Below are 18,277 nucleotides of genomic sequence, written 5' to 3'. Positions count from 1 at the left end.
TTCTCGAATTGATGAATACCATCAAAACGATTTGTTTTAAAATAAACTAAGTAGATACTCCTGTCTTGATTTAAAGTCAAAATAAGGAAAATGAATACATTTATAAAATCATCATATTAACTATCATTGTTCTATCAATCAATCAATGAATAAATCTTTATTTACATTTTCGTCAAGAAAAGTAAATGGCGTCAATTACATAGAATGTTATAATACAATACAATGGTGTCGGGCTATGCTCCGACAAGAGTGTAGAATTCTTGAATAGAGTACAAGGGTTGATCCGTTAGCCAGGTGTCCAGTCTGTGTCCCAGGGCAGCTCCCGTTAGTGCTCTGATGTCATCCGGCAGAAGATTGTACAGTTTTGTCCCGATGTAGGTTGGTTTCTTTTCAAAAAAGCATTGTTCTGTGTCATGGAATAGGGATTCTTGATGTGCTTCTGGTGTTATGGCTATGGGTTTAGTTTCTCTGGAAGACCATTTTTATCAACCAGAAGTTATCACTTCTTGGATGTAGATAGCAATGACGGTTTTTTAATTTTTAAGCTGCTTGAAGGCTTCTCTGCAGCTTGCTTGCCAATCTAGTTCAGCTAGTGATCTTATTGCTGTTTTCTGAATAATGAGCACTCTGTTTAGATTTGCAACAGAGGTGGCCCCCCATATTGCAATCCCATACCTAAGGTGAGTCTCCAGAAGTGAGTGGTTATGCTACCTTAGCTACATCTGTGGAGCTTATATGTTTTAGTCTTCTCACCACATAGACAGCAGAGTTCAGTTTTTTGCACAGCTCATTTATGTGTGGTCCCCAGGTCAGGTTTGCATCTAGTGTGAGGCCCAATAGTTTGCTTTCTTCTTCGAGGGAGACATCAGGTAGAATTGGGATTTGCCCTCTCCTCCTCCCAAAATTTATCTGCTTTCTCTTTTGTGGGTTTGCTGCTAGGTCATTTGATGCACAGTAGTCTATGTCATATTTAAGGATATGTACGCATTTACACTAAGTTCTTCAGCTGTGTTACCTTTGCAAAGTAAGGTAGTATCGTCGGCGTACATGACTGCAGTACTGTAGTCCATTGATGTAGTTGGGGAAGTCGTATGTTAAAAGGGATGAACAGTACCGGACCTAACACTGAGCCTTGTGGGACTCCCCTTGTAGTAGGGAGACACTTTGACCTGACAGTCTGGGTTACGTGTCTTGATGTGTGCTTTACCTCAACCAGTTGGGATCGTCCTTCAAGATAGCTCTTAAACCAGCAAAGCGTGATACCCTCTATTCCTAGGTTCTTGAGTTTGTTCAGAATAATTTGATGTCCCAGGGCAATCAAAGGCCTTACTGTAGTCAAGAAGTATAGCTGTGGTGTACTTGTTATCAATTTGGTCTATGATATATCCAGAAAGAGCAATTAGGGCGGTGGTGGTTGATCTCTCTTCAGAAAGCCATGCTGATTTTCAGGGAGAAGGTTGAATTTATTTAAATGGTCCAGGAGTCTCCTTAAAAACGATTTTTTTTCAACAATTTTTGAAACAGTTGGGAGGTTAGAAATGGGACGGTAATTACTCATTTCGGTTGAGGATCCTTTTTTTTTAGTTTTGGGTATACCTTAGCAATTTTCATTGCAGCGGGGAAAAATACCAAATGCAAAAGATTTGTTTATCACTTCATGCTAATAGAGGGGCAAAGATATCACCACAGTACTTGGTCAGTGTTGATGATATGTCATCCAGCCCACATGAGCCCCTGTTCTTTAAGCTCCCGATTATTTCTTTGACTTCTAGAGGAGTAGTGGGGGTAAGTGTCAGAGTCTGTTGTACTGGCTCAGGCTTGGCGTTGGTAAGGTCTGTGGTGTCGTGTAACCAGCTGTCCTCAGAGTTTCTTCAGTGTTGATGCTGCAGAAGTAGTTGTTGAATTTTTCAGCAACTTCCAGTGGGTCGTTAATCTCTCCTTCTGCTGTAAGTCAGCTGAAATTGCTGTTTTGCTTTCTGACCCCTCTTGGATGTTTTCTCGCTGTTTATGGACCTCCCATATAGCTTTGGATTTGTTGTTTGCCTGACGAATATGTTTGTTAGTAGCTTCTTGTCTTACCTCTCTTAGTCTAAGGTCATAGCGCTTCTTATTGTGTGTCATTATATCTTTGTCTTCTTGCTGCCCGGTCATCTCGTATGTACGTAATGATTTGAGGTAGTTTTCTTTAAGCTCATTTGCTCTCTCATCACTATAGTCAGCAAGGTTTTTTTTTTAGTTTATTCCTGGTTTTCTTTATGGGACATGTGGCATTCATCTCCATTGCTACTACTCCCATCAATGCGTTGTATGCATTCTTCGGGTGACTGTGCACTGTATACATCACTCCAGTTACACTCTGACAGTCTTAATTTGAGCGATGCCATGGTCTGGGGATTTATTACACCTTTTTAAACTGGCTTGGAGTCTGCTTATTATTAGTTGTAAAGCACACAGTTGTCCCTTGTGGTCGGATAGTCCAGTATTGAGAGTGTCTACTTTAATGTTGTCGGAAGGAAAATTTGTACATACACAGTCAATAGAACTAGCAGTGTGTTGAGTGACTCTGGAGGAAGGTATAGACAATCGTTTAATGTCATGAAGAGCTAGAGTTTCTTCTAGTCTATCATTAGCGTTGTTTTTGGCAAGATTGTCAATATTTATATCTCCAATAAGAAGGATTCTATTTTTATGAGGCTTGATATCTTCCAGAATATTAGAGATAATTTGTAGGCCTTCTTTTAGATTTCCTGAGGTGGTCGATATATTCCAACTATGTGTAGTTGGCACTTGTTAATCTTAAAGGTTCCTACTGCTATTTCACAGATGAGCTCTTCACTTTTGTCATGGAAAAAATTGAGGATCACTATCTACAGTGAAGCCTTCCTTCAAAAATATAGCAACACCCCCATAATCATGGTTTTTTCTGCAGAAATCAGCTGTGAGATTGTATCCGGGCAGAGTTGTGTTTTATAAGGTTTTCACTTGTTAGGCCATGTTCTGTAAGTACAAGTATATCAGAGGAAATTTCATGCAAAAAGGTGGTTTTAGTCTGTCCCTCTTATTGGCTAGCTTTCTGATGTTTTGGTGGAACACAGTGAATTGGGTTGACGGCGGAGGCTTGAGTTTTTGTACTGTTTTGATTTGTACTTTCTTTTGTGTTTGGTCCATTTCAGGAGAGGTGAGGCTAAAAAAAGACTTGTCTTGTGCTGCATTTGCCACTTCAAGGGGAGGAGACGTTGTCTGCAGGGGTAGGACTGTTTTTTGTTAGCACCATTTGATCGCTTTTAGCTAGTGTTTGATACATAGGAATATTCTTGGTGTAGAAGTCCTCAAGAGTTTCTTTAGGGCCCCGTATCTTTGCAGAGGCTGGTGGAAGTTTTTCTTGGGCTTTAATGGCACATGGATATCCACATAGGGGAAGGTTTTTTTTGCTCGGAGAGGCTGTTCACTGGTGACTGGTTGGTTCCCTCTGTTGTTGTAAAAAACAATATTTGTAGTTAGAGTTTGACCATTTCCCTCCTTAACATGTTCAACTTCAGGAGCCGCGCAACATTGTTTGTTTAGAGGCGCATTGCTTTTACTGAGTAGGTTTTCTTGAGCTAACTCATTTTCAAGGACATTGTAGCTGTAGTATTTTATTCTTTTCAACTTGAAGTGAGGTGCTATAAAAGGTGCTGGTTTTTTTTTTTTTGAGTAATCATTTGGTGGTTGGTTTCATGAGGGAATCTTGAAGGGGGTTGGAGGTTTGCTACCTCAAGTATATTTTCAAGATGTTTGAGGTGTCTTCTTGCAGTTGATTCTTGCTCAAATATCTTGGTTAAGGTTTCTTTTATAATTTGAAGTGACTTCTTTGAGAAGGGACTTATTTTCTTCTAGTTCCCACTTCTATAGTGTCCTTGTTTCTTTCCAGTTGATAGTTTGTCTCATTAAGGAATTGATTAACAAAGATTTGTCATTCATTTCAGCTTCAAGTTTTTTATTTTGTTCCGAAGGTCTGAGTTGGTTGAGAGTACATTGTTTATTTGTGTTGTGAGGCAGCATTTTTCGTTTTCGGATTGGTTGAATAATGTCTTCTTTAAGTTTACATTCACTTTTTAGCTTGGTTTTTATAAATTCCATTTTCTTTTTCCAACATGCTGATTTTTCTTTTAAATTCTCCAGTGATTTCTTCTGACAGTTTTAGTTTGTCTTCTAGTTCCACTGAGATTTAGATTTCTGTGTTTTTAGGTCATGTAGTTGTTGCTTGAGTAAAGTGTTTTTCAGTGAGCAGCGCATTGCCCACCTCAGCCGCTAATGTGAGTGAGGTGTCATGATCCAGATCGTCTTCTGCAGCAAGGTTAAGGATTTTTTCTCGCAGTTCCTCAATTTTGGTGTTGCAGCGAGGAGAGGAGTTCAGGTTTAAACATCTTTCTGCCTCAATAAGAGCATCGTTAAATTCAACATTTCTGCAGTTTTTTGTCTTAGGCTTCCCATATTTTTCAATATTTTCTATGTATTTGAAAATATCTATCTGTTTAATTGTTCCAGCCTCATTTGTGCCAAAAAAGGTTACATTGTATCGTTACTGTCTTGTTGTTCATACTGTCTTCTATGCTATTGATAATTGCAGGCCAGTGTGCATAGCCTTTTACTTTGGCAAAAATAATTTCACCGACGCGAAACATTTCTTTTGTGGTCATGTTGTTTTGAGTAGCTTTTGTTACTGTCAATATTTAAAAATTGCGAAGTATTTGCGAGGTATTACGAAGTAAAATTGCGAATTTTGTTATTTCTATGTAAGAAATGTAACCAATTGATAGATAATGACAATTTTTTTTTAAGGGGTTCTTTCTATATCAGAAGAATTTTAATTAGTTTACACCAAACATTTTTAAGGGAATACGGTACGAACATGCTTGCAAATTTTTATCAACCACACTAGAAATCAAACCTGAGATTCTGGGTTAAAAAGCCATAGTCTTACACCTATGCTACAGTGAAGGATAAATTTAAGATTAATGTAAAATATAAATGTTGCTATTTTGTTCCTTAATGTGTTCTACTTTATTTAGTTTTTATAAATATGTGTTTGTTGCATGCAATAAGTATTGATTCACTAGTAAAATAAAGAAAAATATGTCTACTCTAATTGTTTTATAATTTTCTATTAAATGGTGATTTTACTAATCTTTCTGTAACGCACTGTAGTTACAAAACAATTGATGGGGTAAGGAATAAATTTGTGTGAATCAGAACTGAAATTAAGAATAAGAAATGCTTGATCTAACGTTTTACAAAAACATCATCCCACATTTTTATTGCTTTTTAAACAGTTGCATGATAAAATAAAATTTTAGATCAAAATTTCAGTTTTAAACTTTACTTAAAATAACCTCTAATTTTTATATAGTTTATTGTAGGGGTGTTCTAGTAAAATGTACAACAGATTCCAAGACACGTTTCCTCCTCCCACAGAGAAACGGAACAAGACAAGTGACAACATTTGATTTTAGGAATTAGTTTTTTAATCTAAGTTTATATGTTTTTACTTTGAACTAAAGTTATACTTTTTGACTTAGAGAACAAAACAAAACACCTCAGAAGTTGTTGAATAGTGCATCAATTTGATGAATAGTAAATGAGATTACCGCTTAATAAATTATAAATTAATTTCAATTTTTAACAAAATAAAATAGACTTGCAACAATAAATAACTTTAAGTTACAATTTATAAAATTGTAGATTTGTCTGTTTCTCTAGTTAAATTTTAGGTAGAAGTAGTAAATAATTTTTTTTTCTTATTTAACTTGTGAATAGCTCAACTTTATTCCGGATTAAATAAAAAAACATTAGCATACAGGGATGCTACAGGTCAGGGAAAAAAAACAGGACTGGAAATCAGGGAAAAGTCAGGGAATCCGGTCTCAAGTCAGGGAATTTCGACGTTGGTCAGGGAAAAATATAAAATCCCTTTACACAAATAAACTTACTGCCGCCGCGCCGAGTCCAAGCCTGCAGACGACGCGGCGCATGAAGCAGGCAGCCGAGGCGGCTCGGCCGGCTATTAAACTGTGTTCACTTTATTTTTTGCTTTTTTATATTTGCCACCCTGTTAGCCTCAACACCGCTTTTTTCCACCCATTAATTGCCAAAAACCCTGGGGATTGCGTCGAAAAAGTCAGGGAAAAATTAAAAATTTGGTCTGGAAATCAGGGAAAAGTCAGGGAATTTCATTATTGGACTCCTGTAGCAACCCTGATATAATTTTGTAATATTCTGAATCGTAAAGCTTTGAGATTTTCTGGAAATTCTTGTATATTTATTTGTTTGGTTTTGTTACCTGAAGAAGACTGAAGGAATCTGCAGATGTTTCCATTTTCAGGTAAAGCTCCCAAGCAGACTGTGGTTTGCCAGACATCACGTCTAAATACAAATTTTAAATCCACCATAAAATACAGATTTCTTATTATTTACAATAATAAATAATAGTAATGCAAACTGGAAAGAATATTGTATTCTTATACAAATAAGAAAACAACACAAATCCTCTTATACAAATTGATTGTGTAGTTATGACATAAAATTTTACTAAGTTAATAAATCATATTGTTTTTAATCATTTTGTGAAAATTATTTTGTGTTATAAGATTACTTAAAAACAAAACCTCAATTTATACCCAGGCAATAGTATGATTTAATTGCAGGGAACACCATATTATTGTAATATCATAATAAAACTTATACCACATAAAACAATACAAATCACATTTATGCAATCAAATTAAACTACATTACAAAGACACATGGTACCATAATGCAGTACTAGACATAACCACAAGGGCTGTACTGAAAGTAAAGGTACTGTCTTATTGGTTTTTTTTTTCTAAATATTTGGTTAACATTAAATATAAATCTTTAAGTTCAGCTTACCATTACAATGTATAATATTCTTCATGGAATTTGAGAGATATAAAATAGGAACTCAATAACCAAAGCAGCATTTTCCACGAATATTTCCATTATCTGTCAATGCATTAATCTTAAGACTAGTTTTACATCGCTGTTAACTTTGATCACAGGCCTGGCTAATTCTAAACAATATATCACCATTACCTTACTCACTACACCATCTCTATACATATTACATATTTGCTGACAAATTCACCTTGTCACTAAAATGTACATGAAATTGGCATAATTTTCAATAACAGTGCATATTGAAATGCTGTGCGTAAATAAAGTAAAATCAGCATAGTATCACCCCACACCCTTATATAAATAGTAAACTTGCTTACCTTGACATTAATAACTGTTTAAAAAAGAGAAAAAACATTTACTCACTTTGTGACATCTGTCACTTGAATAACAATATAGTGGGATACAATAACTATTCACTAATTGGAAGAACAAAATTTGAGATTAAAGAATAATTTCACTAATTGAAAATGGAAAAATCACTCTCTTGCAAATGAATAAATATACAGATGGTATATTGATAAAAGGAAGTGCATAACCTTGATTGAGTAAAGTAATAGTCTGTTCCTGTTGGAGTCTCTACTCGCCCCGCCACGCCAACCCTGGATGCATACAGCGTATGGATAAGTTTTAAAAAGATGACAACTGTCCTTAATCATCACAATAAAAGACCAATACATCAATAAGAAACCAAAATAGTTTTACAATTCAGATCAAATATAATTTTTTTACCTCCAAAATAGGCTATAAATACGTTAAATGTACAGTGAAACTCACAGCATCTGGCTAAATGACTTATATAAATGTAGTCATTTTGTAACTTTTCATTTTGGACCATAAGGAATATCTCTTCGGCTTCTTTGAAGTGTCCCAATGCTGCTTTGGCCTGAAATCAAACAGGTAGTTATTTTTTAAATTTATATGATTTCAAATAATAACATGTCTACAAATATGTCTTTTTCTAGTTGAAAATATTTTATTTAAAAAGAAGACTTATTAAAATAGTATTTGGACATTTCAGTAATGTTTATAAATCACTAAATTGATGACTCTGGATCTATGTGTTATCTGACTGTTCATCCTCAATGAAATGCTTTACCTGGGCGTAGTTGAAATTAAAGCTGTCATCATTGCAGTAGTAGCTCTTGATGGAGCTAAGGTAAAGCATGACATCATCAAACTGGCGCTGCAGGAAGAACGAGGAGGCCATACACTGTCGCCCAGGAATGGTGTCGCACTCACTGGCACTGCTACCTACCAGCTGGAAGAACTGCTGAGCCACCTTGATATGTTCCCTCTGGGAACCAAACATAATTTTAGTACGTAAAGAACATTTATTTTTTATTATATAACCTCTTAATTTTCAGGCTGTCACACCATTATTTTTCCATCTAATTGTTGGGTGAGTGTAAGAGAAAAAGTAAGTAGATAGAACAAGTTTGTTTGTTCCCCTATAAACACAACAACAACCTAACAGACTGAAATTAAAACTTAAAATTTTGTCCATATGACTTTTTAGGGATAAAAATGTACCCAGAACTGAATGGAGTCCTGAATGCATTGCCCAAAAATCGTTTATGTTTTATGCCAAGAAAATCTCAAAAATCAATTGAAAAGGGTATAAAATAGTTCAAACACAATTTGGCAAGTATTAATATTTAAATCTGATCTGATAAATAATGTTTACGTAGGTTAAGTTTGTGTGTAAATAGATATATGTTATTAACATCATATTTTGCCTTTTTCCACTCACTTCTATCATATGGTATATTTCTGTGAGGCAAGCTTTACGGTTGCTAAAGAATGTGAAGGGTAGAGAATCTTGCAGACCAAATTTTAAAGAGTTCTTAATAATGACTGTACTATCTATGTACATATACTATTGTTTAGTTAAAGTTAAAGACAATTTGAATGAGTATGAGATGCGCCATGACACCCATAACTATAAGACAAGGGTCAAACATATGTTGAATTTAATTCATGTAAGACTTGAGAAATTTAAAATGTCACTGCTTTATGGAGGTTCAACTTTCCAATAAGTTACCTGATAGTGCATGGACAACAAGTATCAATACATTTAAAATTGTTTTTAAGAATTGGCTTAAGATAACTCCCTTATACACTGTTATTTATTTTTTTTTTTTAATTTTTACATTCTGTTGTACATTATCATAGAGATAAGAACAAGAGTCATGGAAGTCTATTATGGAATATTTTGTCAAGTTAATATAAAACTGTTTCACTGCTGACATTCATTGTTATTAGTCCACTCATAAAATTCTTTCAGTTGGTAAAACGGATGCTCCAGTAACCAGTTCTTCAGTCTTCGTACAAACTGCTGTTTTTCAGTCTTTTTAAGGTGTTCTGGGAGGGCGTTCCATAACTTTGCTCCTGCGTAGGTAGGTTTCTTCTCTGTCATAGTGAGTCGGTGTACTGGGAGTTGGTAGTTGGTGGCATGCCTAGTATTGTAATTGTGATATTGTGCACCGGTTCTTGCTGCTTCAGGTGACTTAATATGGAGAAAGGTGATAGTTTCCAAGATGTAGAGATTGACAACAGTGAGAATTCTTAGATCTTTAAATGGATGCCTGCAGGATTCCCTTTGCTGGAGGTTGCTAAGAATTCTGATTGCTCTCTTCTGATGGACTACGAGACGTTGCATGTTATTCGCTGAGGTGCCTCCCCAGGCAGCAATCCCATATCGAAGGTGACTTTCGTATAGGGCGTGGTAAGCAGTCTTGGCTGTTGCTGTGTCACATGTACTTTTTATCCTGCGAATTACATATAATGCTGTGCTCAACTTTTTGCACAGAGAGTCTATGTGATCTGTCCATGTAAGGCGGTCGTCAATTATTATGCCCAGGTACTTTGAAGTGTCTGTTAACTCCAGCTCTGGTAGTCTCCCTGCAATTTCCTTGTGTCTTCCTAGAACCAGCTGTTTAGTTTTATTTTCATTTACGACAAGGTCATTTCCATGACTATATTGAAAAGCCATATTCAGAGCAGTGTAAGCAGCTATTTCAAGTTGATCTGGTTCTTTTTTACCTAGTAGGAGCACTGTATCGTCTGCATACATCAGCGTTTGTCCGAGATTTTGCATGAAGCTAGGTAGGTCATTTGTGTATAAAATGTATAAGACCGGTCCTAATACAGAGCCTTGAGGTACACCACGCGTGATGGGCTGTGGTACTGACTTTATCTGACGTGTTAAATTGTTTGAGGTGTGGTTTATTTCTACCATTTGGTTTCGTCCTGTCAGGTAACTTTTTATCCAGTCATGTGATTTTCCATTTATTCCAAAAGTCGTCAGTTTTTCTAAGAGATGTCCATGACTAAGGCAGTCAAATGCCTTACTGTAGTCAATTAGAATGGCAGTGGCTGTGTTACCTTCTTCCAATTGGTCTGTTAAAAATTCCACCAGGCTAATAAGAGCTGTTGTTGTTGACCTTCCAGTCAAAAACCCGTGTTGGTGGGGTGTCAGAAGTTGATTAGTTATTATGTGATGGAGCAATCTGTTTAGTACCAATTTTTCAATAACTTTGGAGAAGGTGGGTATTAATGAAATAGGGCGGTAGTTAGCTGCTTGTGAAGTGCATCCTTGCTTATATTTAGGGTACACTTTGGCTAGTTTAAGTGCTGTCGGGAATATTCCAGAATTAAAAGATTTATTTATTATGTTATTAAAGGTCCAATTAGTTCTTCTTTACAAACTTTCAAAAGTTTTGTTGAGACATTATCATATCCAGCTGAGGTTTTAGTTTTCAATGATTGGATAATTTGATCTATTTCTTTTCGGGTTGTGTGGTGCAGTGTGAAATTTGGTATGTCTGGGTTTGGGGCTGGTAGGATTTTGTGGTTTCTTGGCTGTTTACTGTTTAGTATAGTATCTTCAGCTACATTTATGAAAAATTTATTGAGATAATCTGCAATTTTTGTGGGATCTCTTATGAGTTTTCCCTGTACGTCTAGTGCTGCGGGAAGGTGCTTTTCCTCTTTTGGCTTTCTCTCTGAGTTTATAACCTGCCAGATTGCACTGGATTTATTATCTGCTGATGAAATTGTTTTTATGTTATCTTGGCGTCTAAGATGTTTTAGTCGTAGGTCGTACTCTTTTTTTTAGAAGGGCTAGATTTCTTTTGTCAGTTTCATCTCCTGTAGTGTTGTACAAATCTTGGGCTTCAGTGAATTGCCTCCTCAGATGAACTGCTATGGGGTCAGTTAAAGTTTGTATGGCCCGCTTGGTCCTCTTTTTCAATTTTATTATGGGACAAGTTGAATTGATGGTAAAAGAAAGGGCACTGTTAAAGTTATTGTATGATTCTTCTATATCATTCATATGGAAGACTGATGTCCAGTCTTGCTGACGGAGCAAAGTTTTCAAGTTAAGCAGATTTCTGTTGCTCATGTTTCTGCACTCGGTAGCAGGTGGGGGTGGTATGTGTTTGTTCCATTGAATGGTGCAGAGTTGACCAGTGTGATCCGAGATGGCCATATTTATGACCTCAACGTGAATCTTTTCTGGTTTGAGGTTAGTACAAACACAGTCAATGGATGTCCTTGAAGACGATGGATGTTGTGACTAGTCAGGATTTCATTCATTAAAGTGTAGTCATTCTTTTTGGTCAGGCTGTCAATGTTAATATCACCCATTATTAATACTGGTTGGTTCGTTGGTATGCTTTCCAGTGCTTCAGCTAGAATTTCCAGGCTGGCTTCCAGGTTTCCATTTGTTCTGTAAACTCCAACAAGAAAGAGATGGGACCTACCAAGGGTAATCTTAGCAATAGCTATTTCGCTTACCAATTCTGTACTGCAATTGTATGTGTCAATTATGTCAACATGATGGTTTAAAGATTCTTTTGCAAATATAGCAGCTCCTCCCTTTTGGTGGTGTTTCCTACAGTATTCGGCAGTGAGTATATACCCAATAAGTCTTGTATTTTGCAGTGATTCAATTTTTTGTCCATGTTCTGTTAGGATCACAAAGTCTGGTTTTAATTCAAAAAGAAGGGTGTTTAGACGCTCTATTTTGTTGGATATCCTGTCTGTGTTTTGGTGTAGGAAAGTGAGGGTTCTTTCTTTTGTCTGTTCTTGAGCAGGTTGTACATTTTGTTGTAATGTCCAAACATGTTTGTGATTAATGGTTTGTTCAAGGAGATAATTTGGATTGTTTATGGGTTCTTTGATGCAATGAGGCATTTTCTGAAAACTCTTGATTTGTATTTGAGATTTCCCATTTTCCGGTGAGCAGGGGCTAAAAAAGAGTTGTTTACTTGAGGTTCGTTGTTTGAATTGGATTCTTCCATTCTAGTTTCAGGAATAGATCTTTTGGTTGTAGATCAAGAGTATGATGGTGAAAAGTATACTTGGTCTTTGTAAATTTTGTCTATTATCTTATAATATTCAATATTTTCAGCAAAAAATCCCTCAAATGTTTCATTTGGTGCTTTAACTCTAGATGTGCAGGGTGGTGTCTTTATAGGTTGCTGAGGGGGTTTGTTCAGATTTTCAGCTTCATTTATTAAAGAGTTTTGTTCTCTATGTACCATCACTTTCACTTGGATCATTTGAGAGTCTTCGTTATCACTTGCTGGAAGTGATGAGTGTGTATTTAGTTTAGTCAGGTTCTGGTCATTTTTAGCTGCTCCTGTGAAGGTTGAATGTTCTTGCATTTTTTTTTACTTGCATGGAGATGCTGAATTTATTTTTAGTTAATGAATTCTTTGCCTGCGATACAATTACCTTAACATTTTAACTGTAAACTTTGTTATTTTTTAAAATTATTGTATCTGTTTGTAACTTTGTTTTTATTAATGTTGTTTAAGTGATCATTTTAATTGTTTAAATTTTAAGTGTAGATGCTTTCTAGTTACACTGGTGCTACTAAGTTGTTTTATCTTCCTCTTTTGTGCACTTTTATTTAATAAATGATTTATTTTATTTGATAAAATTTTAATTTTTACCTCTAGAACAATGTTATTTTTTTCAGACCACAAATATGTGAACAATTAAAGGAAAAGATATCAAGTGTAATCTAGTTTATAATAGTATTATAGTACATGCTTACTATGGTTATGACTATTTATATTGTACACTTGTGTACTCAATGCAAGGGCGTATATAAGGGGGGGGGGGGCTCAGGGGGCTCGAGCCCCCCCCGAAATTTGAAACACAAAAAAAATATTATAACTTATATACGATAATTTATTTTTATTTTCAATAAGCTGTGCTTCTATACTTTCGACTACATTAGTATTATAGTTTATAGTGGAATTTTAAGAATACATTATGATTACCTAACAATATTTCAATATTTATTTTTTTTCAGAGGTTGAAAATTACTAATATTTTGTAAGCATGCAAATAAGCGTTGCAACTGTAAAGAGTGCGAGGTAGCCTGACGCTCCTGACTGTCGCGTCGGCCGCTCGTGTAGTGCCAGCGCCAGGCATGCGTATTATGACGATGACGTGTCGCCGCGGCCCCGCTGCCTAGCAAACCCTCCTCCTCCTACAACCCCCCCACCCACTCCCACCACACCTGACCTCATTCCGCACTACCACGCCATTGTCTGCTGTTGTCTAGTGCGTATCACCCGTGGTGACATTTTAAGTGCTGTATGCATATGTGCTGTGATTGTAGTGACTGTTATCAAGTGATATGTTTTGTTGTCGCGTTATTTAAACATGATCTGATTACTTTATAGTTGACAGTTTACGTGTGAAGTACATAGGCTACATTAAACATTTAAAATGAAGAGGACAGAGTTCGATTCAAGCTTTTTTCGTGAAGAAAAAAACGTGTTTCGTCTGAGATCGACGAGCAGACATCGTTTGAAATAACACCGAGTCCCTCCACTTGTGCTACATCAACTGGCAGGCGTTGTTGAGATCAAGGATCACAAGGTGAAATTGAAACATAACCTTAACGAGAGTAATCACACTTTGTTAGTTCACAATATCAATGATATTGGTCATTACTGCTCCCCAACTTCCTTTTCACTTCAAAATGAAGAGAAAATTTCAATTATTGAGAACTGTTGGAAGCCTCAACGTAGTTACGAATTTCCTAAAGTTGAAAATAACAGAAGTTTTCAATATAAGTGGTTGGAAAGACTTCAAATGGTTAGCTTATTCGGAAGCAAAGGAAGGGGCCCTGTGTAAAATATTGTGTTTTTTTCTCACACAACACAGGTGGGAAGGAAACCATCAGAGTTTAGGGAGTATTAGTATCAAAACCACTTACTACAAAGCTTAAGAAAGCTAGGGAGGTTTTCATGCAACATGAAAATAAACAATATCATAAAACTGCATATGTTAATGGCTGGAAGACGTAAAATCCTTAGTACATGGAAAACAGAAAGTGTGATAAAACAGTATCAACATGCAGAGAAAAATGAATGTTCAGGAAAACAAAAATAGAATTATACCGATAATCCAGACAATTAGATTTTGTGGAAGGCAACAAATTGCTCTTAGAGGGCATCGTGATGGTGGAAGAGTGGATCTTGACGAGCCTATACAAAATGATGGTAATTTTCGCTCTTTATTAAGGTACAGGGCTAATTACGGGGACAATAATCTTAAAACACAGCTAGAAACTGGTGGTGGCAAAACTATGTATACTAGTTCTGTTATCCAAAATGAAAATTATAGGTATTTTTGGTTCCCAAATACAGTCAAAAATTGTATCCAACGTGAGAAAATCTGTTATTTTATTCAGTATTAGCAGATGAGACAACAGACATTAGCCAAATTGAAACAATTTTCCCTCTGTGTCCGATATGTTGACGAGGAATTGTTTAAAATTAGGGAAGATTTTCTGGCTTTTTGTACCCGTGTATGATGTAAAACAGGTTCAAGGTTTAGCCAATACATTAATGTCAAGTCTAACCAGTCTTGGACTTGATTTAAACAATTTACGTGGTCAAGGATATGATGGGGCTTCTGTCATGACGTGGCCAGTTCAGAGGGGTACAAGCATACATAAGTGAAAAAGTACCCTCAGCCATATACACACATTGTTCCTCTCACTCTCTTAACTTATGTCTATCTGATGCATCAAAAATCCCTATGATAAGGAATTGTATGGGTGTCATCAGTGAGGTGTGTAGTTTCTTTCACAAGTCAGCTAAGAGAACTGCGATTACTTAAGTCAAGTATTTCTGAATGCTGCCCTGAGATGAAAAGAAAAAAAACTTATATGTCTGTGTGAGACTCGCTGGGTGCAAACGCCACGATTCAGTTATAATGTTTAAAGAAGCTTTGGAGCCTATAATTACCGCTCTATCAACTATTGAAGAAGAATCGACTGCAGAAGCTTCTGTAAAAGCACACACACTAATTGCCTCCGTGACCAGTTTTCAGTTTGTTGCATGTCTTTTTATTTTGAACAACTTGCTTTCTTTGACTATCCGCCTTTCAGAGATGCTCCAAAAGAAAGATATAGATCTTGCTCAAGCCAACAAAACAGATTTCCAATGTATTGGAACTAGTAAAGGAAAAGGCGAAGCAAAGCAGAAGAGACATTCCAGGCTTTGTTCAGTGAGCTAAAAGTAAGCACTGACAAATTAGGTATCAAAGAGGAAACCCCCCGTACATGTCGCAAGCAAAAACTAATCGCTGCAATACTCCTTATACAACGTGGAAGAATACTACCGGCGTGTAGTGTATATACCATACCTTGACGATTTTCTGCTGTTCACTTCAGGATGCGTTTTAAAAACCACAGGGAAGTAATCGACTCACTACAGAATGTTTTTCCTGAGCACTGCATTAAAACGGAATTTTCATCCCTGGAACCTGCCCTGACGTTTTATGAAAAAGATCTATCTTTCAGAGATGAGGTACGAAGTGAATTTCTACTGTGGAAACAAAAGTGGAATCGTGAAGAAAAAGAAAGTTTGCCAAAAAAACTGCAAATTTCTGCTCTTGAAAAATGTGATAAAGACTATTTCCCAAACATGTTTAATATTTTGAAATTGTTAGCGGTTTTAACCCGTTTCAGTGGCTTCTGCAGAAAGGAGCTTTTCATCTCTCCGAAGACTTTTAAAACGTATCTGAGAAACAAAACTTCGGAAAACAGGTTGAATGGTCTTGCACTTTTATCTATTCATAGAGACATTACCATAAACTGATGAGGAAGTTTTAAAAACAATTTTCACTGAAGTCTAGAAATTTGGATTTTGTTTTGTAAAATGACAATAAACAGTGTTTCATGAATACTTTTAGCTATATTACATTTTCTTCCCTTGTAACAGTTCATAAAGTAGGCCTACAATAACTGGTTATTGTAGCTTGGAAGGCTGTTTGAGATTTTAGTTTTTTAACGATATAAATATTTTGAATTGTGTGCATACTGAAATTACTATTTCTGATTTCATTAAGGTAAAATTAAAAAAAACTAAAAATAACAATTCAATTGCTAAAATAAATATAGTATATAGTCAACATTTATTAGTTTCAAAACTTATAATATTGTGGTGTGGTGTTGTGTTTTAGATACGTAGGACAATATATTTCTTTGTATAACAACTATTTTAAACCAAAAGATTTTAAAAATAGGACTTTATAGCCTCTATTATTTTCTATTTTAACAACTGAAAACTACCAAACTAGCAGACACTTAAGTTTTGAATTTTAATTTTATACAAAAATAATATACAAAGGATACAGGTCCTTCTATATAAACATAATAACGCTAAAATGGAAAAGTGAAACCTGCTCGAAAAAGAAGGGAAACTCGCCTTGAAAAACTTAAAAATCTCTCCGAAAGAGTGATTTTCATTCTTTCCATTTTAGCATTTTATACATGCCAAAAAACCTTAAACCTGTGTTTTTTAAGACTTAAATTGGCAAAATTTTCCCGGGGGAGGGGCCCCCGGACCCCCCTTCTAACTGGGGGGTATTCCATACCCCCCGACCCCCCGGTATTTCAGCCCCCCCAAAATATTTTTCTATATACGCCACTGACTCAATGACAATAAAGCTTTTTGATTCTTTACAGTAGGAGGCGAGTAACTGTGCCCATGACATTGGCCAACAAGGATAGTGGTGAGGCATGGCGTGGGAGAGAACTGCTTGTGTTTCTGTAAACATAGAGGCACTGCTGTCGCTTACCTTCCTTGCTCGCTAATGATTAAACATAGACTTGTGTTTTACACATGACTTTACAACTTTGGCCTGCTCCGTTCACACGCACAGCTACATCCCTCTTACTGTTTGTAATTTAAACAGTATATTGAAAAACGGTTTGGCTGACCAGTGAGAATTGTTCCTCCCTCAATGACTAAACTATTTTAGTGTGAGTTCAGGCTCTGTATAAGGAAGGGGATTGTTGCGTGTGGTAGAACCAGTTTTTTAAAAAGTTATAAAAAAATAAGAGAAATCTAGTGACTATAATAAAATGGACTTATTGATGTACTCTTGTTAGCGTTACGAGAATGTTCCAGATAAACAGGTCAACCTATGATACAATGAAATGTGACTGAACCATCAAGATCCCTGACAATACAAAAATGGATAATACATGAATAGCATTGCTGCAGAGAGAACGCCCTGTGGGTTGAGGCAGTTTCTTTATCTGACCCATTCACCTTTCTTTACATGAGCGATGGGTGGGCACTGTGACTCTTCTTCACTTGTCTAATAAGTTCTAGAACTTGTATGTCCTGGAAGCACCAATAACCTTATAAGGTGCTGTAGCGCAGCAAGTGAGTTGAGCTCCAGAAATGAACTTGTGAAGTGACAGAAATAGTGGTAATACTCATGACGGCAGGAATTGTATTAATAATTATTGACTGTGACGGTGTTAAATAGACTCATGTGTAATATAGTTAAATAAGATGGATAATATAGTTAATAGTGCTATTGTGACAGTTTTATAAACAATAGTCCATTTAAAATCAGCCTAGTTTTAAGATATTATACGTATTTAGATTTATTTATAATATAATTAAAAATTTAGTAGATTCAATATTCGCTGAGTGTTTCGTTTAAAACAAACCCCATAACATTGCTTTTCAGCTTTAACACTACTGAATTATGCTTTCAAATCTACATAAGACTTTGAGGTTTACTCACTATGAAATAAGTTTTCACATAAATACATACATACTTACAGATCCAGATTCTTGTCCAATGGCCACGTTAACAACCCCCTTCAGTATGTACTCTTGGGGCACTGATGGTTCAAGATCTTTCACCAATAGAAACGCCTCTTTGTATTCTTCCTGAAACAGAATGAATACAGAAAACTATTCATAAACATCAAGTTCAGAAAAGGTATAATTTACACACACAAAAATACAAGTAATAGAAAATTTCA

At 35.9% G+C, this 18,277-nt stretch overlaps 1 protein-coding gene across 2 annotated transcripts in view; it reads right to left on the bottom strand.

Annotated features, from left to right (window-relative positions):
* LOC124352939 (intraflagellar transport protein 56) overlaps positions 1–18,277 on the bottom strand; it is a 46,342-nt gene that overhangs the window by 2,959 nt on the left and 25,106 nt on the right. For both annotated transcript variants that reach the window (XM_046802673.1, XM_046802674.1), the window contains 4 exons: positions 18,072–18,182; positions 8,054–8,251; positions 7,732–7,840; positions 6,320–6,402 (listed from right to left, as the gene is read on the bottom strand). In XM_046802673.1, the coding sequence (XP_046658629.1) occupies positions 6,320–6,402; positions 7,732–7,840; positions 8,054–8,251; positions 18,072–18,182 (501 nt within the window). The remainder of the gene's footprint in view (positions 1–6,319; positions 6,403–7,731; positions 7,841–8,053; positions 8,252–18,071; positions 18,183–18,277) is intronic.

The sequence above is a fragment of the Homalodisca vitripennis genome, chromosome 1 (assembly GCF_021130785.1).
Source record: "Homalodisca vitripennis isolate AUS2020 chromosome 1, UT_GWSS_2.1, whole genome shotgun sequence".
Lineage (NCBI taxonomy): Eukaryota > Metazoa > Arthropoda > Insecta > Hemiptera > Cicadellidae > Homalodisca > Homalodisca vitripennis.
This window is presented reverse-complemented; position numbering and strand designations above follow the sequence as displayed.